Source organism: Megachile rotundata, chromosome 3 (assembly GCF_050947335.1).
Source record: "Megachile rotundata isolate GNS110a chromosome 3, iyMegRotu1, whole genome shotgun sequence".
NCBI lineage: Eukaryota > Metazoa > Arthropoda > Insecta > Hymenoptera > Megachilidae > Megachile > Megachile rotundata.
The window spans coordinates 19,648,065-19,671,047 of NC_134985.1; the positions used below are offsets into that span (position 1 = coordinate 19,648,065).

At 44.5% G+C, this 22,983-nt stretch overlaps 1 protein-coding gene across 2 annotated transcripts in view; it reads left to right on the forward strand.

Annotated features, from left to right (window-relative positions):
- Positions 1-10,973, forward strand: part of LOC100881722 (Krueppel-like factor 6) — a 267,921-nt gene extending 256,948 nt beyond the window's left edge. For both annotated transcript variants that reach the window (XM_076530111.1, XM_076530110.1), the window contains one exon: positions 925-10,973. In XM_076530111.1, the coding sequence (XP_076386226.1) occupies positions 925-1,100 (176 nt within the window). In that variant the 3' untranslated portion in view covers positions 1,101-10,973. The remainder of the gene's footprint in view (positions 1-924) is intronic.
- The last annotated feature ends 12,010 nt before the right edge of the window (positions 10,974-22,983 follow it).

Genomic DNA, 22,983 nt, shown 5'->3' on the forward strand with positions numbered 1-22,983 from the left:
TATTACCGAATAGATTATTTACGGGTTAATAATGCGTCACCCCTTTCCCTCGATCATCCCTTGCGAGGCGCACACGTGCCATCGCAGAGACTCGGCGGTCGCCTTTAGCCCGTCGCGTTTTATCGTCGATCCAGCATCCGTAGCCGGGGGAATTTTATATGCAGAATTTTATATACCTTGGCCAGGTTTTAGTAATTTTAAGGGTAGACGCGCGTGCTCGGAACAATAAAATCCCTTCCCTCCGGAGGTGTACCACGCAGCCGGATCCCGTGCATTGTGTCGCGAAATATCGGCCGGTTATGAACGCTGGTGTTCATAAAGTTTATTACGCTGCTGGCGGCGATAACGTTAAGCACTATCCCTGTTGCTTTTTATTAGGTTAATCACCGTTTGACACCGTCCTTTAGGGATTTTATACGAACGTTGTCGCGTTCGTTATTTCTAGCTTTACCTGCTAATTGCCAGCGATCCTTTTATCGCTTTAAAGATTCGTCGAAATTCGGCGGTAGGAACGAGGAAGAGTGTACATTTTGTTCGAGCACTTTATTTAATGGCAAGGAGATTATCTAGGAGATCAGACGATGAGTATATCGCTTCTATAAATAATGAAAAGTGTTTGAAAACGAACACGTGTGTCAATTTCGCATTATATTTTAATACCGTGTTGGATCGAGGGGTTCGGTTAAATTAATTATTCGAAAGAAACTCGTGTGCTCTTAATGTCGAGTTAATTACATTTCTTGGTAAATTAAACGATGTATACGTCTGACCATACACGTCAGTTTTCACTGTGGCAGTGGTGAATAAAGACTGACAAGTTGTGGATACCCCTAATCCCACCGCCAGAGCAGTGTCCATAACAAATTCGTGGAAAGAAGGAAATTAAATTAACGCATTTAACATCGGCGTTTTTCTCTGTTCCAGGAGAGAAGCCCTACAAGTGCAGCTGGGAGGGCTGCGAATGGCGATTCGCGCGTTCCGACGAGCTGACCCGCCATTACCGCAAGCACACCGGCGCGAAGCCGTTCAAATGCAGGCATTGCGACCGATGCTTCTCTCGCAGCGATCACCTAGCCCTCCACATGAAGAGACACGTGTAATCGATCGTCTCCCCGAGCGGTCCTCCACGCTAGAAACAGTCCAGGACCGACAGACGAAGCTCCTTCCTCCCCGAGGATTCCCAAGGCTGAGCGGAGTCCTCGTGATCGCGTTTCTTCCATACCGACGCACCCGACGACGATTCGCGCGAATTCGACGGCCGTCACGAGCCACGCGTATTCGTCAGGGTAACGATTAGCGTTCGCGGCAATGATCGATGGTCGACGAGATAACCGGCGGAGAACGCCCGCTTCCGACGGCGGTCGTTCTCGAAGGCGGCCGAAGAACCGGCCGAGCGGGTTTGACGTCTCGTGCACATCGATCGACAAATTGCAATGGGAAATTGCAACCGGCTGCGCGTGCTCCTCTCCTCGTCCGTCGAGACGAGCTCGTTCGCCGGAAACGCGAAAGAAGTTGGTCGCGAGGCTCGAGGAACGTCCGACGGTGCTTTCAACGCGAGACAGGGCGGCAAACAGATAAGTACCAATCCGATCAGGCGAAGCTCGAAAAACAACGCGACTCTCGTTCGAGGAGTCTCGTTCGGGACGTTAATCACTGCCAATTCACTAAATTCTAAGGTCAACGCTGCACCGTCAGGCACTCGGAGCCTCGTCGACGGCGAGGAGGGAGCGAACGGAACACAGGTCGGGTCTTTCAGCGACAACGGTGCACGAATCGCGTAGAATCTTGTAAGCCGTCTGCCTCTCGTAAAACGGTCGAATTCTCGGAATCGCGACCGTAATAAAAGAAGAAGAACCTACGAAAAAAATACGAAAGCGAGCGGACGATGTTCGAAGAAAAATCAAGGAATCCCGATTCGCGAGGACAATAATACGATGTCTGTCGGTGCCAAACGTTATTTCCTTTCCCCTTGTTTCCTCTCTGTCTCTCTCTCTCTCTCTCTCTCTCTCACTCTCTCTCTCTCTCTCTCTTCTCTGTCACACGTTCAACACACTCTCTCCTGTCTTCTCCCAGCGAACGGGTGCTTCGAGACGAAAACTGCTCGCGACGCTTTCGGCGAGCAATAATCGAAATTGCGTTCGCGAACGAACGGGACGGTGGAACCGCGAAGGGTCGCGAAGGGTCGGGGAAGGGTCACGGAGGAGCAGCACGTGTAATTGAATACGTGATTTCGGCCAGTTTCGACGAAGGCAAAGTTTACCGTGCCGCGCGCTAATCCCGAATTTACAGTACGAATTATATTCGCGAGGCTTCGACCCCCGACCCCGGCTATTTCTCGCCCCTGTTTCTTCTCGCGTCCCCGCGCCCTCCGGTGAACCAACGACCATTCGACCGTTTTACCATCGCGACATCATCGCATCGAGTGATTTTTAAGGAAGAAAGAGTTCTTTTCGGCCGCGAGGTCGAAACACGTTTCACGACATCGAAGAGGAAGATGACTCCCGAGTAAATCTTTGTTCCTTAAAAATTCGACGGAACAAGGCTTGTTTCGTAGTGGCGCGCGTCCTATGGTTTTTCGAACGGACAAATCTGACTTTGTACTTTTGTACGATTGCTTTCTCTAGGCGACGTTTCTGCTCTTCGTTTTCACGCTTCGCATCGTCGATGATTCGCGCGGCTAAGAGCGAGGGGTGGCGACGCTGTCCGGCTGGCGGGCGAGACTCTTGTCGGAGGCTCAACAGAAATAAATGATATAAATATATAAATATAATATATATTTTTTAATATTCTCGTCTTACTCACCGAAACAATATATTATTAATACGTAAGTGGACAAAGTATAAACGGGCAACATTCCGCACAAAGCTCTAGAACCGTTTCCACGCGTCGAACTCGTCTGACCCGACCACGCCACCCCCTCTCGTACTCGCGCGACCGGATGGCAGACGGTAATCGTTCACCACCGACGCTGTACGTCTCTCGACGAACGTTAAACTTCCGGTCAGAGGGCGCCGTTGTCTCGTTCGATCATCGACTCATCGTGCGACGAGTCAGAATCGGAACTGAACTCGCGCAGGGGGTAGTGACACAGGAGACAAGGGGGGTCAAAGTGTCTAATCATCGATAAAAGAAACGCGCGAAGAATTGGTCGTCGACACCGTGAACGGTAACGCGACGAGAAGTTACCCAACGACGTAAACGGGAACTGAACGAAACGAAAGGATCCGTAGATCGCTCATCGAACGAAAGGTGAACAAAATAGAGTAGTAGTAAAATATAGTTAATAACGTTAAGGGGTAAATACGTGAAGAGATAAGAGAAACGAGGGAAGGAGTTTACCGCTTAAGAAGACTAATCTTACCTGAGGGCGCTTTCGAAGGCGCACAGATGCGGCCGCCGGTGCTGGCGAGCGAGGATTTAAACGAAGATTTAAAAGAAAAAAACGTAAATGAATAAAATAAATAAATGAAAAAAAAACAAAGAAAAGCAAAAAAAAGAAGATAATGAAACTAAATTTTAAATGTTCAGTGGCCAAATAAATTAACTGATAACGCACGTAGAACGTAAAAAAACGATACCGTACCTACTTGTAAGTAAGCCTGACTGATTGACGAGAGCGTAGACGCGGTTCTCGCGCGTGTGGCTGCGTTTTGTATGCGTGCGACAAGATAACTCGATGTTTGTGCACCTGTGTATTTCTTTATTTTTCTTTCTTTCTTTCTTTGCGTCGATGCGTGGGTGCGTCGAGATGCGTGACACGAACGAGTGAGAGCCTTTTTTTCTGTTTATTTTTCCTTGCGAGAATGTGCTCCAAATTGAATCGGGATCGAGATCGGGGTGGGGCTCTGGGGCTTCGAGAAAGAACGCGTAAACGAATTCACTTTGGGGAAAATCTAACGAGACAGAGAGAACGAGAGAGAGAATGCGTGCGATAGAGAGATAGCAAAGAACACTAAGTTTGTATATTGTGCAATTTTTGTCAGTGTTTCATTATTTGTTACCATGTTCACGGATAATTATAAATAAAGTAAATATATATATGCAGCATTTACAAGGACTTAGGATAAGGAGAATAACGAGAGCCAGATGTCTTTTTGATAGCCATATATTGCGAGGTATCGTGCGGCGCCCCTCGAGGACGCCCCGACCACTCTTTTTCTCTATATTTTTTTCTTTTCTTTGTCTCTGGTAGGCGAGGTGAAACGAGGATACGAAAACGGTGCTCGTCGCCCGATCGCGACGATCTCTCGTTAGAAGGACCCGTCCTCGTCTTCGTTCCGATCGTTTCGCCCGCGAGGAACGAAACGAGCCACCCTCGAACTCCGCTCGGGATCGACGAAACGATCTTTGCCCTTCGCGACCGAGATAATTGCTCGTTCCGACTCGACGCGCGAGCCGAAAACGTTGCTCGAAGGGCGAACTCGATCGAGTTTCGAAAACGATCGATCCTCGCGATCGCGACGAGCTTTTCGCGCGTTTCCATCCCGGCGACCAACGAAACCCTGTAGATATATATTATATATATATACATACATACATATACATAACGAACGATCGTTGCGCGACGCGAGTGCATTGTTTCCAAGCTCGAGACGCGACGGAAAGATCGAAAAGAGACGAAGCGAGGATAAACAGGAAGGAGACAGATGCACGACAGATGTAATTTAGAGAACAGAGATGACGCGCAAGCGGACACCTTAACAACTAATAAATGGTAGTTAGAAGTTTAGTTAGATAGATGGATAGCTAGACCGTTAGATAGACACCTTTAGATAGGCAGATAAATAGATCGACGGAGAGAGGAAAGGAGAAAGAGAAGAAAGAATGATAAAACAATGGGTGGGATTTGGGGGGCGGGGGTTTAAAAGAGTTATTATTATATAAAAGAAAAGAAGTCTATAAATATAGATAGGTGGATATACATAGATAGAGATGTAAGTACCTAAGAGAAACTCTAAGGAACCTTTTAGAAGAAGTTGTATCGTTGTACGAGGTACGATAAGTGGACATAAGTGTTTTATGATACTCGCGTACAATAAGGTCGAGGCGAACGACGAGGAACGTAACGAAATTGGATGAAACGGAAAACCGGAAGATGGAGTATCAAGCGGGTTCGAAAGAGGGAAAACTAGGAAAACGTAGACAGATCGCGGCACCGATCGTAATTGTATTTAATTGTGGTCTAAGCTATTTTCAGTCACGTTGTATAGTAATTGTAAATTACAGGACTTTCAGTGTATGATAGAGGACGGCGTGAATGAACGAATGATGGCACGAAAGGGGGGAACAGGGGAGAGAACAGAAAGAGGGAAACGGAAAACAACTTCGTGCATTCACCGAAGAATTTCAAATGAACATTTTAGGCAAGATACGATTGAGTTAGGTAAAGGGGAAAGGGGAGAAGAAAGTTTCCTTGTTTCTCGATAGAAAGTCTTGGTAGCCGATTGGTTTCTAATTCCGAGAACGGAGAAAGAAATTCGTTGCTAATGCATTATCGGAAAAGCGACAATGTTTATCGAATCAACGATTCATTGCAGCGACGTAACGGCAGCATTCATGGAAGAAAACAAAATGACGCTTGGGGGAGAAAGATAGTTCGCGTGATCGTTTTCCCTCGATAGTTTCTAACTTTTTTATAAAAGAACGCGTATCAATTTTTGCGCAAAAAACTAGACTCCTCGTTGAATTCATTTTCACCCCCGTGTCGCGCTGAAGAAAAAAAAAATACGTAAACGGGGAGGAAATTTGAAACACTACGAATCGAAGGTTATTTTTAGGGAATTACGTCTTTAGAAGAGATTTAAATTAAATATCGAACGGGGTTAGCGATTGGTAAATTGCGGATCTTTGTGTAAATATGTGTTTTAATAAATTATTTCCCGTCTCCAGACGATCGAAAAAGTATTACTCCAACTTTTTACAGATTTTATCTCGATTACTTTTCATACGAGTCGTGTGATTCGCATATTTGTTACGTAACGTTGAGAAATTATAAATGCATAAACTTCCGTAGTTTAGCGATTAGAATAAACGTGCGAAGGTTTCCGCGTGATAACGACTTTGGTGTGAGAATGCGAGAGCGAAAGAGTCGTCTGAAAGTAAGAAGAAGAAATGAAAGGAAAACGTGTGAAACGATGCAGGAACGCGTGACGGGTGCAACCGAGAGTAAAGGTAAAAAAAAAGAAATAACGAGGCGAACAAAGTTGCGAGGTACCTATATTTTTAAAAAAGTGACCTTTGGCATTTAAAGACTTGTAAAAATCGTGCAACGAGTTAAATAAAACAAAGAAAACAAATAAAGCAGAACCACGAGGGCGCCGCGTATTAAGGGACGTTCGTTCTTCTTCGTGTCTCTAATTCATTCTTACACGATGCACGCACACAGAAAATAGTAAGGAATCGAGTACACACGCACATACGGAAAACACTTCGAGAAAAAGATGCGAACAGTGGGGGTGGTATACGTTCATCTCTTCGTACGAAAATAAAAAAAAAGAAAGAGTAACACGACGAAACATTGCAACGATAAGCTCATACACGCCCAGGCCAGAAAACACAAGCACACGAAACGACGAATCGAAAGAGAGAAAAAATCATCATAGTACGCAAAAATGGCGCGTCTTGAAAAGAGAACAGGAAAAATCAAAGAAATCGTAGAACGGGATAACAGCAAAGGGAACTCGATACAGGCGAAAGAAGAGGGTTGAAATTCGATTACGATGCAGAGGGTAGAATGGGTATTGGAGGGAGGCAAACAATGCATTCCGTTAGAGACTCGCTTTACGCGAGGCACGCGACAGCCGACGAGAATATTCGATAGGACGAATTATCGCGTCGTTGGTGTGCCTCGAGGCCTAACCAGAAGGAATCGAACGATTTTGGCCGCGATTCGATCTTCGAGATGAGCACCGCGAGATCGAGGCTAGAACCGCGGAGCAAACTTTGCGACAAAATGGATGGTTACGATAAGGAATGAACTCGGGGAAGATCTCGCGGTGTAAACTCGAGATCGATTTAGAAAAAAAAAGATTCAACAGTCATCGCATAGTCACTGTCGTCATCCAACACAATTCATGGTAGGGTAATAACAGTATTTTTAGGGATTTTATACAGGCATGCGACCGCGATCTATGTTTTAGCCACGATTAACTGTCGATTATTGACGTTTCTTCTTGTACGTAAAACGAACGGTGTGTTTTAATTATTAGAGGTAATTACATTACAGCGAGGAGCGAGTTAGTGGGCGCGTGAGTGATCCGTTTTGCGTGAACGAGAGCGAGTGGGAAAACCATGGGGATGATTGTTGCCACGATGAAAGTCGAACGAGAGATCTTTTTCCGACCTCGTTTCGTGTACACGTCTCTATTTGTATAATTGTGAATAATTAACGTATTATAATAATGTGATTTATTACGTGTGATCCTTCGAGCGTGAAAACGTGGAGAAACATTAAACGAGTATTTTGTATTACGACAAAAGTTGAACGAACGAGGAATTAAATGAAACTGAAAGGAAAAGAAAATGTGAGAAATAGTGAGTTAGAGAAAGAGAGACAGAGAGGACGGGATTAAGCGAGTGAAGAGTCTTGTAATCGCAGCTTTCTTTGCCGCCGGGGAATAAGATTATAATAAACGAAGAATGCGCTTCAGCAGTCGTCGCTCTTTTCTCTCGGCGTCGTTTCTTCTTCTTCTTCATCTTCTATTATTTCCTTCTTCTGTCGATGCTGTGTTCTGCTGCTTCTCATCGGGGTGATCGATATTCCTGGAACCGTGAAATTCTTCATGAAATTTATCTTTTTCCTGGGAAACTTTTCATGGCCCTCAAAAACTTTACAAATATTTCATATTCCAAGCGATACAACGTAATCAGATCTTGCAAACTATACAAAAGATAAATACACATCAGAAAATTCTGTACATCCCTTTTCTCTTATTAACTCTGATTAACTTGTTTTCTCTCGTTCGATGTACAAAGCTTGTACTTCGGACGATTCGCAAGTACACGTGTTCTCGAGGTTATCGATCAGCTCGAGTAGAGAACATCCCTCGACATCGCTCTTCTTGGGGCTGTCCAACGAAAATCGACCCAACGAACCATCTCTGGGACCCCGTGAAAATGTCTGCCCACGTATTCCATAGGTCGCTGTGCAAACACGCGGCAATGTCGAGTGCACACACACACCCGCGCGCACATTGGCGTGTAGCTCGATTGTAACGTGTACAACAGCCATTTCGTTTCGAAACGAGCGCGATTAAGCGGGTACACGCTTTTTAAATTTACGCGAGATCGTACGGCACGAGTTGGCCGGAAACGGGGTCTCGTCGTTCGAACGGTCTCGACGGTGGATTTAAGCGAGAAACGAAAACGTATTGTATACGATTTAGCAGGGAAACCTGTCCTTCGAACGACTCGCTTCGAAAAGGAACGAAAAAATCCACGGAGTGAGCCGGGGAAGGACAGCAGCGGCTGGAAACGAGAAAGAGAGTAAAATATCCTTCCAGAGTATCGGGACTAATTTACTAATCGCGACTTCTAGACAGTCGAGAACTTTGCGCTGATTTCAAACTCTCTCGAAGACTCGACGTTTTGTACAATGGATTAGCGAGAACTCGTGTAACGAGTCCAGTAGGTGATCACATGTGATATTTGTATCGGCTATTATTATATAAATATAAATATATATATGTAAATGTAAATGTATAATTAGAGTATTCCGTTAGGATTACCGATAGTAGTTAGGTGGAAAGAAAAAACCGAGAAAATATGATCAAATCGTGAGAGAGAGAGAGAGAGAGAGAGAGCGCGTGCGTGAAGAGGGATGAACGAATATCGAGCCCCATTTTTAAACACGGTTCCCGCCAAACGAAAACATAGGAATTAACGTCGAGTGGAGAAAATCGAAGGATCCTCCCCTTTGAAACGACGAGTGATCAACGCCTAATTACTCTTTACACGTACGCAGGCCTACATGCCGATTCTAAAAGGAACACGCGAGTATTCGACGAGGAAAAGACGAATAGAGAAGCGGCACGAAACGTGTGCAAGGCACTTCTTCGGAAATAAACGAACAACAACAACGGACTCGCCTCGAAACCCTTCAGCACGAGATCCTGTAATTTTCTGCCACGTCGGTTGTTCAGGATTTCGAAAGAATCGAACCCGCGCACGGCAACAGACAGCCAAGAAATATTTATCAGTTGCGTCCTACAATCGACTGATACACCCTTACTCGTGTTACCCTGCGACCCTCGAAATTGTCTGCTAAGAGTTACTACCACCCTCCCTTCCGATCCCTCTACAACAAAATATTCATAGACGTTCGATTTTTGCTCCGAAGGTTCCTACTGCTTCGAGTTTAACCCTGATCGCGCGGAATATTTTCTGGAAAATTTTTATTTACGTGCCGATTACCCTTTCAAATATTATCGAGCGATTTTCCTTTCTCCTCGAGACACCAAGAATTTTTCTGTGGTCCCAAAAACGAAGAAAGTTTGAATCGAACGTCTGTGTTCACGGGAGTCTCTTATCGAGGCCCAACAGCCCCATCGAGTAAGAAAACAAGCTATAAAAGACTGGCGTAAGGACGAAAACGAGCTAGCCAATCAACGGCTCAACCTTCGCGCAACTAATTCTTTCCTTTCTTCTTCTACTTCTTCTCTTTCTTCTTGTTGGTTCTACGGTTCGTTCGTAACTTTCTAAGAAAAAGAAAATCCAACGATCGATCGTAGTACAAGGAAACGAACAAAGAACCAAGAAGATCCGTGTATGAGAGAAAGACCGCGACTGCGTGCACGTGCGTGAAGAACAAACATGTACAAAGAAGTTCAAAGATCGTCGGAACGTGTTGGTGTACCGGATGCGTGCGTGAACCGGGTGTAACATCTCGTGGTAGCGGCGTGTCGAGAATCAAAGCAGTTTAATAGATAAGAAATGAACACGAGGGTAGTAGGTAGAGAAACGATCCGGAATAAAAGAACAAAGAGGGAGAGAAAATGTACGTGTGAATTGTTTCTTAGGACTGCTTTGCGCGGCAATTTTTACGTAAATCATTTACCCTAAAGAGCCTTAATTGCTATCTTTGTATTATCGATATCGCTGCTACGATTAAGAATTGTAAGAACTTTGACTCTTTATCGCGTTGTTCTTTATCTTTTAACGTTACTCCTGATTTCGTTCGTTGATTGTACACGGGCGAGCACCGTAGGCTTCCCTGGGCAAAACAGGCCCGACCACTTGTTAATATTTTCGAACTTAGAAATCGGTAATTTACGAGGAACTTAATTTATTCGAAAATTTGAAAAATTTAATAATTGGAGTATTTTTAGGTTTGCAAAATTAGACGGAAGTTTGTAAATTCGTGGTGAAGAGCGAATGCAAGTGGTCAAAGGATGTCTGCGCCGCAAACCGAGTGTACAAAAGCGAAAGCAACGTTGAACCAAGCAAGTCTTCGGTTCGAACCTGTAAAGACGACGTCACGCGTCGATTTCCGATCGATAACGATCGATCAAGCGTATCGAACGTGACGTACGATGCGGAGGATGGCTCGACGTTGACGAGAGAACGTTCTTCCTGCCCGCTTTTGCGATCGAAACGTTTTAATTCGATGTGTGCACGAATATCGCTGAACGATCGATGGGAAACGCGACAATTGAGGGACGTCGAGCGATAAATCTAAATGCGTATTTTCGGAGCACCTTCGCGCGACAGGGACGAAACTTTATTTTTATTATTTTCGTAAACGTCCCTCGGCTAATTGCACTATTTTCCGTGCTCTGAAAGAAACGGTAAAACGGTTTGATTCTCGAGACGACGTCCCTTCTCAGGCGCGATTTCCATCGACTTTAATAATTGTTGTCTGCCTAGAGATGATTTTTGCGTAAACGAACGGCGCACGCTTCTTTACTCGGCTAACGGAGCGACCGGGCCGGCCGCGCTTTGTAAATAATTAATTAATAAACAAATTTCTCATCGTGCTTGAGTGAGCTTGCTTTCAAAACACTAAAGTCCTCCTTCAGCGCGTCGATGAACGGCGCGATCTCTCGCGTACGCGATTTTAATCGATCGTTTTTAATTAGCAATTATCGTTGTTGCGCGGAAAAGAACGGAGCTTTTTAACGAGCCCCGAGGGTTCGTGTAGTTGAATTTGTTAACGTCCGTCGATCTTTGTCGGGCTTTCGAGTCGATTTCGACTTTCTTGCACGGTTGGATCGATTCGTTGTTTAAGTAGACAATTTCTAATTAGGTGCGAATTAGCGTCAGTGCCGGCCCATCCGCTCTGAAACGGCCGTTTCTTTTGCGAGTAGGTTTCTGATTCGAAAGATTGCTTCGCGAATCTTCTGCACCTACGGCGAATTTTATCGATAGAGCACTCGAGATAATTTCGAATTAATCTTTCGGGATACCTTTGATCGGTAACTGATTCTGAATTGCTTGAAAATTGTTCCGAGAAACGATACTCAAAGTTCCCTAGAAAAGTATAGCGAAGTTTCGATGTATGGCCCTGTAGGAGCGGGAAAAATTCGACGGTGGGCCATATAAGCGGAACTCTTCGAACTTCTAAATTAAAAAATTTGGAAGTACGTGAGTTTTAAAATTTGAGAAGTTCTAAATTTGTAAATTTAAAACTTTGTAAATTGTAAAACTTTAGAGTTTCTACGTTTCTAAATTAAAAAATTTTGGAACAAGTGGTCAGAGAGATATGCGCGATAGTCAAAGAGAACTCGGACTACGGATGATAAGTGCGTGACGCCATATATCGAGACCGTACTATGCTTCTACACTGTCGATAATTAGAGATAGGTGGAGAATGTCAGTTTATCGAAAATATCGAGGTCATCGACCACTTTGGAATCGAGTAAGAGTCGACAGGAGATCGAGTGAGCGAAAGGGTGAAAGGTGGCTAGAGAATGAATGAGAGTCATGAGGGTTGGCGAAAGAAAAGCGAGGGTTGAAAGGAGACAGAGAAGGGAAAACGGGAAAGAGTGAGAGTGAATGGGGAAATTGAATGGGTCAGAAGTATGTAAAAAGGGAGAAAGGAAGTTTCGAGGGATCGCGTGTGTGTCTCGCGTAATTCCGTGCACGTGTATTGTTGCACTGCTTGCGGATATACGATAATACGTACACGTGTACCGAGTGTGCATGAAAGAGGGAGAGAAAGAGAGAGAGAGAAAGAGAAGCGAGAAAGAGCGGCTCGAATCCGCCTCGCACCACTTTATTCCTCTTCATTCTTTTCTTTCCTCTCTTGGTGGCTCTTATTAACACCGTAGCGTACTCTAAATATCGTTATTTTTTAAGAAGAATTACACGAAGGTGAATGAAACGATATTGAAGAATATATATATATATAAAATCTATATATATATTTATTTTCTAAGATTATAATATATATATATCATCTGTATGTATATTAAATTATGATAATGCACAAAAATGTAATTATATGTACATGTATTAATTATTAATCTTGCTCTACATTCGGGCGGTGGTGAGTTTAAATGCGAAGCGAGAAAGGGTACACTCGAGGGTATGGGAAGAGATGGAGAGGGGGAAAGGAGGTGAAACGGAGAGAAAGGGTAGAACGAGTTGCTTGTGTGCGACGCGATTGAGGGATGAAAGTGACACTCTTCGAGTTGAGGATGGCCGGGTGCGGTGGGGAGTTAAAGGGGCGATGGGCTTGCGGCCGCTGTAACCTCATCTTTCATGAATAGCTTGTATTTCTGCTCAGTGCAAAATAAACGTACGTTCCTGTTGAAAAAAATGAAAAAAAAAAGAACAAAATTCATCGATTCGTCTTATTCTTTCGACCCTTCGAGTACTACGCTCTGTTACTCTCTTCACGAACTTTCAACTCGGAACGAGATCTTTCAACTACAAGGTAAGTACCGATATCGATAAATTGTTCAACCTTCCAAAAGTTTAGAATCGAACCTCTACATCTTTACGTCTCCATATTCCAAGTTCTAATAACGTAGCCGAATATTTCCGTTCGTTTACGATTCTCGAGGAAATATTCATAGTCCGCTTCCAAGTGTCAGGGTGAAGAACAATAATCAGCCGTTTGGCGGGTTATGCGCGAATTGCACAGGTTGTACAGCTAAGGATCGTGCGTCTAAAACTATAACCTCGGTCGATGGTCGTCGCAGGAAGACGTTCACGGCGTTTTGTCATCGTAAAACGTTTTATGGGAAATTATAATGCGTCCTACCCCTCTATGAGGGAAGGTTCAGCCCGCTATTCCGGACGAAGTATAAAGAGGACGTTCGCCGCGCTTTTCATCCGATCGGCCCATAAACGACGTTTTACTGTCCCTACACTTCCTTATCCTGTATTTTTTCTCTCAGCCAGCTTCGAGCATCGCTGCGATCCTGTTGGCCCCGTTCCATGGCGTTCTGGCACTTTAGAGCGACGGCACGAATCGAGTTTCATCGTCGCGATCGGCGCTGGGCATGCCAGCCACGTGTACGTTTCTTCTTCGTTGATTTAATTAGACTCGGAGTTAATAGGTCGTTGGAAGAACTGCTTCGAGGATATTAATCTTTTTCTGGCGATTCTGCGCTTTTCTGGAACGATACTGCTGGTTACGTGATCGTCTGGAAATAAGAAACTGCCGAGCGAGCAGAAGATTCAGCGAGATAATTGGTATCTCTGTTTAATTGTTTTATCAGTAATCCATGTTATTGAGTGCGATAACGATGTAAGGAAGATTGTATCGCGATTCGAGAAGCGCCTGGCTATAGGCAACTTTGATGCACGGACGTGTAAAATCTGCCTACCTCCACGGAACAAGTTACTCTGAATTTTTATTACAAAATTCATTTTCTACTTAGTACACGAGCAAAATACATAGCATAGAAAACAAGAAAAGTATTTTTTAATAAATTTCGTATGCGAGTCTCGGATGGACACTTGCACAGGGGACGTAAAAAAAAAATGGTTTAATATCGTAAAAAAAATTGAAAAGGAACAAGTAAATTCGATTTTATACGATCCTGTGTCGACATGGTCATACGGACGTTGTTTCCTACTCGACAGTCACCAATTAACCAATTGCGCTTCGCTTAATTGCTTCCGCCCTAATAACCTCTTATTTACGTGGGATCGTGGAAAGCGTTTGCAACTCCTACGCGCTTTCGAACGCGTGTCCGTGCAGCAACTTTTGCATTTGCAGCTTTCTGTTTCGACAATTACCACGAACCGAAACTCGGTTTAACCCTTGCCCAAGGCGGAACGAGTTTTCGACGCGATACGCGTCTAGATAAAGAGGAACGATGAAATTCACGGAACGACTCGCTTTGTAACGCTCTCGAATTGTAATGTAAAACGTTCCAGGGAAAATTTACAACTGTTCTTAGTCAACGTGGAGTCCTTTTGTTCTCGACGAACCGCTGGAACACGTGGCCTGTGGAACATTTCGTTGGAAAGTGGAGAGAACGTTGATGCACCCGAAGGAGAATCATGAAGAAAGGGCTATCCAATTAATCTGTCACATCCACGAGAGAATTGCCATCGCTGTTAAAATTTTTCGACCGGTGCGCCCCTCGAGAAGCCAGACAGGCCAGCGAGCTGTAAGAAAAATATAGCCTTTTACTTGGCACGAGGAGGTAAAACCTTTAAACGTTTTCCTTCCTGAAGAAAGGAGAAAAGAATGGCTCGGGAGTTGGTTTCGGTTAATCTAGACTACTTCGACTAATCTGGATGCTCCAAAATTAAAGAACCATCCTTTCTCGAGAATTAGCCGAGTCATAGCTTTCAGCTTGTGTTTAATATACAATTGGAAATTAAATGATTTAATTAATTTTTGTGTCTTGTTGGAAATGTCTGAAAGGTAGTTAAAGCATAAAACATAGCACATGGAGAATATTTTGTGTAGTTAAAAGGTGACTAGATCGAGAGCATTATTCCTGCGACAAATATCAAACAGCGTGTCACTCGAATCGACCATGCAGTGTCGTAGACGTCGAAGAGCCGACGAGTGGACAGAGAGGCAGATTCCCGAAGATCTCGGTGGGGTGGGCGTTGGATGCCACAAACTCGCAGACGACCGAACCCCCGAGAGCGTTCTCAACCCCTCCATCTGGCAGAATGAAATCGCAGACCTACCCTTCCGAGCGACCCCTCCACGTGAAGTCAGTGCGCTCTCAAGTGTCTCGACGGAATTTAATTCTGTCCGGGTCCGGGCTCACCTAGTATGCAGTTATTTGATACCCGATATTTTCTTTTCCCATTGCGAGCCAGCCTCTCCGTCGATCCTTCAACTACCAATTAGATTTCCTTATCGAGATGTTTACCTTTTTTCAAACACTCTACTACCTTTTTAATAAGTGCATTATCGAATTCGATTTCAAACTGGTATCAATAATACAGTATAATAAATTAGCATTGAGTGTCTATTTTTAGCTGTTGACAAATCAGTTGCGTAATAGTACTGTAGGTCTTGTTGATCGATTGCAAATTGTACAAGAACCTTAAAGATTTGCTCCAAGACTTAGGTATGAAACGAGGGTCATTCGCATCTGCCATACTAGGCATAATTACATTTGCCGAGGAAATCAACGCGTTAGGAAGCAACGTCTTGCTCTTCTCTATTAGCGTCGTTAACCGTTACAGCTTAATTTGCTACGATACGGAATTGAAGTAACGAAAAATAGTGGCCATTGTAGTAGTAAGCAATTTGGTGGAACGGATCCTTAAAGCTGTCGCGCTCGAGCGTTTCGTGCCGGAGAATTTTCCAATTGCGTTCTCCCCGTTCCTCGCGTTTCCAAAGCGGGAAGAGGTCGGCTACAGAGAATGAGAGCGCCAAATTGTTAACCCAGTTACACGGTGCAAGATACGGCTGGCGAAACTAATGGACCTCTTCCCCTTCGTCCGCAATCTTGTTGTTCGACCACCCATAATCTAATAGCGCGCCCTCGTGTTTCCGCCCCTCGTTGCCAGCCTTCGAGGCTCGTATTTTATCTCGAACGCCGTGTCCACTTATTCCTAACAATTGTCTGTGTGGCCGGGGCTCGTTCCTTTCTACTCTGCGGTCTCGCTGACCAGATACACACGCGTACACCGTCGAGCACACATGCTTTTTCCTACTTTGTCCACGATGGAATCTGTCGCGACGCGACTTCGATATCCCGGTATCCAAACGATCAAATTTTCCGCCGTGCAAACGAGAATTTCCAATTAATCCGACGCGAAACTTTCACGCACGATTTTTTCCTTTCGCGGGAAACAGAGCGAACCTAACGAGAAATCGATCGAAATTCAATCGGGATTCTGCCAGATTTAATTAGACCTTCTTTGGATCAATTTCTTGGTCGTGGAGGAAATTCTGATGTTCCACTTCTGTGGAGTATGGTTTATATTTATTTTACTTTGTATGCTTCTGTATGGGATTTTAATATTTCCGTACTCGATTTTACATATTTTATATTGTTCGCATATTCTAGCGATGCCACGTTTTTACTTAAACATGTACTCTGCATTCTCGAATGTGTTATAAATGTGTAAATATAAATTCAGTCATAAAGAATGGGACTATGACGAGAACTCGAAAGTAGTACGTACCGTATGTAGTCAGACGCTGAGCGCCTGAATACTACTTATCTCTGTACACTCGAGTTCGCTGTTAAACAGTCAATTCAGGGTACGAATCTCGCAAATGAAATAACGTACACGCATATAAGAATGAATTCACGACATACCGAATACGTTTTGTATAGATAAACGTTTTGTAAAGATAAATATGCAAACGTGATCGAATTTGTTTTTCGTATAGTAGGAGGACTATACAAGACCAAAATCACGACTCGACAAAATAGTATTCGATTCCCGTAGCGGAGAAGTTTAACCAGTATCTATTTGAGTTCTGGTTTCGTTCTAGCAAAATCATCGAGCGCGTCTGTTGTCGACGGAACGAGTCACGTTCCGATGTCGGTGTAATAAAAGCACGTAAAGCTGTTCGTGGGCCGTACATCCCTTGATCATTTCAAAGGATGAGACACGCCGACCAGGGTGGTCGGCTCCATCGCCCGTATTAACGTCCACCGCAAATAGAGTCGACGCTGGAAGTGGTTGCGGTGTCTGTGCTGGCCACGAATCACAATAGGGGCTGATCAGTCCTCGGTTCTCGAGCGTGCTCGGTAAGACGAGGAAAGGGGACGGAGAATATGGTGCGAGAAGTTGTCAGGGTTCGATGTATCAAGCCGAAAGTTTGATAGCCCCGAAGGCTTTGCCGGCCAAGTTACTTCCATGGAACGTGACCCCGCCACGGTATCCTCGGTCCGCCGAAAACCGCGTTTCTCCGTCCACCCTGTTCACCCTCCGACACCCCGAAACAACCTACCCTCCGAGTCTCTACGTGATCGACTCCGTTTCCTTCTCTCTTACTCGTGGAATCCCTTCGTTGGATGCGAGCACATACACGCCTCGGTTGCCACGGTGCTTCGTTGCCCTGGAAAATATTATCGCCATCCGTTCTAGGATACCAAATCCGACGTCGGTGAATCCTGCTCTTCGTCTACCGTGTTCGTGTGTGCTTTGGAACGCTGTCTTCTTGCGTCACTTCCTCTGCTGATCCGGGAGCTTAGTAGGTCGTCGCGAACGTGGTGGTTCGTGAGGAATCGTCGCGATCTACGGATACCTCGGATGTTCCTGGACCCATGATTCATGGATTGGAAAGATTTTCGGAAAGAGATTCGGAATTGATTCGATTTTTGGCGCCCCGTCTCTAGCGAACAATTCGGGAATTATATACGAGCTTCGGATGATTTAACGAGATGGAAATCTGCAATTAGGTAGAATTTCCTGAAATCGAATACGCTTTGTATTTGATGCCGTGAACAGTTAATATCGAGTTTCGTGTGTTCGAAGACAACTCTATCGAGCTCGGTTATTCCTGCTACCATTGTTGGCTTCTACGAATGCTCTATAGTTTCGAACCGTCGCGAAACTAGAGTTATTACAGCAGAAATATATCGAATGTTAGCTACTAATGTATTCCGTGTTTCCCTGTAACTATAAAATAACTGTTTAACAGTCTTTGCGTTCAGTTCCTTAACCTCTAAACCGTACGAGGTAATATCGGTTCGTAATAGAAACTTTCACCCGCAACTTCCAGCATAATATTGGACAACTAACGACGTCGGAATAAAGCGACTTCTTACCCGTTGTAATTTTTTCAAACGACGTCCTTGCACGTGGTTAGGAAAGAAAAATTCCACGTTTCAGGGAGCCTCCGGTCTCGCAACGTTAGGAAAGCCTCCCTCGGGGTAGCATCTGCCGTCTTGTCCTTAATATAATTCCCAGCGAAGAGCTGCACGCCTGTTCGTAATGCAGGCTCGGCGGTTGGGACGCATAAAAAATCCAGAAAGCTGCTGCCCCGACACGCTGAAAGCTCGCTATCCTGAAGGGACAAAACACGCTTCACCCCTCCCTGTGTTCTACACTCTTAGAGTTTGTAAATTATTTTTTCATACAGAGGATATTCCAAAGCAGAACTGCAATTTCCCTGCATTATTTTCTTTCGAATCACGTTCTCGAACGAAAACCACTTTCTGTTTCTGCTTGTGTCACGAGATTTTTACCCGTCGAATTTAGACAGGATTTTCGCCTTCGTAGGAGTTCATAATTTTTAATAAGAACTGCACTTCAACGGTAATATTTTGCTATGTCTTTATTTTTCATACTGTACAAATTCTGATAACTGAACTGCGGTACTGATATATCGAAGTCAAATAAATCATGTAATCTACAGACGGCGGACTTCATAAATTAAATGGTCTATTTCTACTCTGCAGACCTCGATATAAATAGATACAGTCTGTCGATACCCTTTATTTAAATACGCAAATTTAATGTAAAATATAATATTCATTAAATACCGAACTAAACCTGATCTCATCAACGAAGGGATTAACATGGTACGAATTCTCCCTGTTCCACGAGAAAAACTTCGTTTCGTCTCCGTTCGGACGCAAGTACAGTAAAAATTGATACATCGGGCCATAAAACCGCAGAATAGTTTCGGAGTGAAACTCGTCCGGACTCGATGTAGCCAATTACTCGTCGCATAGACGAGCCCGAGCGGGTTTATCGCGCGCGTAAAACGATATCGAGATTCCATTTCGCGGAAAGATTAACCCGCGGTTCGAGTGTCGTGCATCAACCGTTGCCTGTGGAAAAGTTTTTGGACGGTCTGGCCTGCATGATGCGAATTCGATCGCGAGGCCAGAAATCGTAAGACGTTGTAAAACGCGAAACGATGGCGGAACAGCGGTTCCCGGGAGCACGAAGACCGAATCGATCAGCAGGAAGCCGTAGACGATGCCGGGCGAATTTACGAGGGTTGGAACGCGATCGCTAGCCGTAAAATACAATTTTGCTAATCCGAATTCCGCGACGTGGTCACAAATCCGTGGTTTAATGTATCGGAAGTATCAGACAAACGAACTTTCGTGCTTTAAGACCGCCGTTATGGAGTCGGACTACGTGCTTGCGTTAACGCCATTTTCTTCTTTCATTTTCGTCGCTCCGCTCTTGTCGCAATTTCTGCTATTAGGACATTCAGCGGCGAGTTTACGATACAAACTTTTATTGTTCTTTTCCGAGGATCTACGGACGATTCTTTACGATGTTAACTAACGCTTCGATACTTTGAAGATATTTGTTCAAAAGTAGAAACGAGAATCGTGTAACTTACAGGGTTTAATTGAACCACAGGTTGAGAGGTATCGGGCACTTTTGACTAAATTCTCGATTATACGCCGGTAAATATTTGCATGTGACCTAACGTCCAGTCAAATGCTCTTCACGTTGACGAAGCCAGAACAAGGGAAGACCACTTTGCACCGGAATAAACAGTGGACAGACCTGCTTTACAAGATCTCGACCGGCTTCCTCTCGAGAGAGTCTGGCCAGCTCCTCGACTTCGCGTTAAATATGCATACGCCCTGTCAGTAAATTGAATATTTTGTCCTCGGTTTCAATTCATACTGCATAACGAACAATGTTTCCGTCATAGGCAGTCTCGAGTAGATTGATTCATGAATTCTTAATTCCGTCGATCGAATTTGATCCACGGTGTTTACGATCAGAAGTAGAACAATATTAACTGGGTCAGCGTCTCATTAATAATCGCTCTCCGTGATATTGCTCCGCGTTAAACGTTCTATAAATTTTTAATCCCTTTAATTCCAGCCAGAGGGCTCAAGACTATATCCGGTTCATTAAATAACACTGCGCAAAGTCGTAATTCCAACATTTTCAAAGTCAGTTATGCTTAATCTTGCTGAATCTCTTAGTCGTGTCCAATCTGGGCCATTTACCGTTAGCTAATGGTCCTGGCTCAACAAAAGCTGTACCCGCACCGATGTCGTGTCGACTTCTGAATTGACAAGAGCAGCGATCGAAAGAGGTTAACGGAGGGTGTCATCCGCAAGGACACTGATCTTCGTTACCTGAAGACGTTGGGCCAGGACGGATGGTACGGTTACGGAAAGGCTGAAGGGAATTGGAAGCAGGGGGGACGCGGATCGGGGCTTAGATTGGCTTTGCATAGTTTCGCGTGTCGGGAGTTGAGTTATAATTACCTTAGCGCCTGTAACAGGAGCGCTGGTACAGCGATGGCTAACGCGACTACAGGATAATAAATTAATGCGGCACGTCGCGTAAATGTAATACGAACCTAACTACCTACTCCGCCCTAAGAGCGTGTCGCTGTGAACGATGATCCCGCGAAGGTGCAGACTTGTTCTCTACCCTCATACAATTTTTACCACCACCTTCTTCGGTGTCGTCTTCTCCGTCCACCTAGCTGGAGAAATTGCGTAAAGCAACAGCACGTTGAACTTACTGTGCGGTCATTAATTACCGTTCCTGTAATATGTTCTACCGCGTGGCTGGTGTAAATTAAATTTAAAACTTTACCCCAAAGATTTATAGCTACATATTTGCGAATACCGAAATAATCCACGCGCTAATACAACGTTTAGTCGAGTTTTCTTCTAGTATATGATTCAGAATCCGAGTAGAATCACAAGTGGAAGATTAACGATTTACAGTGTCCCAAGAAACGTCAGTTTGAAGATAGAGGGACTCTGTGACACGGCAACCCTCATTATTCCCTCTCTATTTGACCCTTTAATCATTCAACAACACACACCGTTTCAACGAGTCTCTTTCAGACTCTCCTCGCATCGCTAAGTACTTAAGAGCTTTTAATTAGAATCGTCGCACTGCTCCACTTTTTCGAGCATGCAGACACGGACTGTTTCTGCAATTGTGTTCGATTATGCATCTTCTTCTAGCGAAGCAACGCTGACAATTTAACCACTCAATCTTGCATATTTCTTATACCTCTCGATATAAACTCTGTACAATAATTTGCATTTAGAATAAGGTTACCTTGTAACTCGATCAGATTCGCGTCAACGTCTTCGAAGATATACCGGAACGATAAGAATTTCATATACTAGGTCAGCACTGCATATAGCGCACTTGAAAATATTTTTTATCGCGATCTGCATCGATCGTGTTATAGTAAAGTGGAAAATTTGAAGTTAGCGTTGCAAGTTCGAGCGATAAGCCATTTTATAATCTCAAGATATACTTCATAATTATCGACAACCTAACACGATTTGGTAACTCATTTCCCGTTACACAATACGATATCTGTCGTACTTTATCCCGCGATATCGTATTCAACCTTCGATTCAAAATTCGAAAGAAACTCTATTCGAACTATTTCGCGTGTACGGAGAAACCTAACACCCCCTAAGCTCGCATGCAAATGCGCTCGCGAGAGCGTGTAAATACGCGCGATACGCGGAGGAACGCGGACCCGTATAAATTGTGCGCGTATTTACAAGCGGCTTCCCGGCGAGCTCGAAACTCTCGAAAGCGAATCTCCGACGCGGAATCCGCGCCGCGTGTTTTGTACCCGTTGAAGTAACCCCTCGTGAGGGCCCTCCTTCCCCCTAAGGCTTTATTATGTTTATGAGCGACTACACCGATGTAAATGCAAATCGGTTGGCTGATGGCGGAAGGGTCTGAAGTCGTTAGCGAAAGATTTCCGGTCTCTTTAACCCCGCGGTGATATCTAATTTGTTATTCGTCCGCTCGACGATATCGTACCTCTCTGAGCCGCCAGCAAGCTAATACCACTGAACATCGACGTCATCCTTCCAACATTTATGGCCGTCGCAGACTGATTCACCCCTCGTAAATCGCGGCTCCTTCGTAATATCGCGCCGCGGGATTTTCCGTGCGAAGGAGCTTGAATTTAAGGAGTTTCTTTCTGTCGTTACAATGTGCTTTAATTTGTCTACGTTCATCGGCATATAATATCCCGAGCATACGAATACGAGAATAATTTGAGAATTTTCATTACATCGAAACGATGGCGCTATTTTGTTCGCGTCATTTTGCGTAAAGAAACAATTCCTTTGTCATATCCTTGTACGACGTAATAAAAGCTCTTAAATCGTTGCAAAGCCGAGATTAATATCCTTGCGATATTACCCTACACACGGAAACTTAACGGAATTACTGGGATATGGGATGCATGTGATCGTAAGGGTGTCTCCAGCCATATTGGTGCACGCTCGAGGGTGCTCGAGGTTGAACTTTCGAGAGAAACAAAGTAAGTACCGTATCGGAAAGGGTCGTGGTCGTATTAAAGAAGTAAAAGGTAACGTGCATACTTGCGGCGCAATAAAGTTCATTCAATGTTGCTCGCATTCCTCGGTTAAAAACGGGGTCCCATTACCGCGAAACTCGCGCGTCCTATTTAGAGGTAAACGTACGACGTACGGGAGGCGAACGTTCATTACGTTGCGCGTATGTACGAACGTACGTGCTGTTAGAATGCTTGAAATTATCTGAACCACTGCGCTTAACCCGCAAAATACAGGTTACTCGCAAAAAGCACGGGACCACATGATTTATCGTTGCCTCTTGTACAACACTCGGAACAAGTTGATGTGTGGCAATGCACAC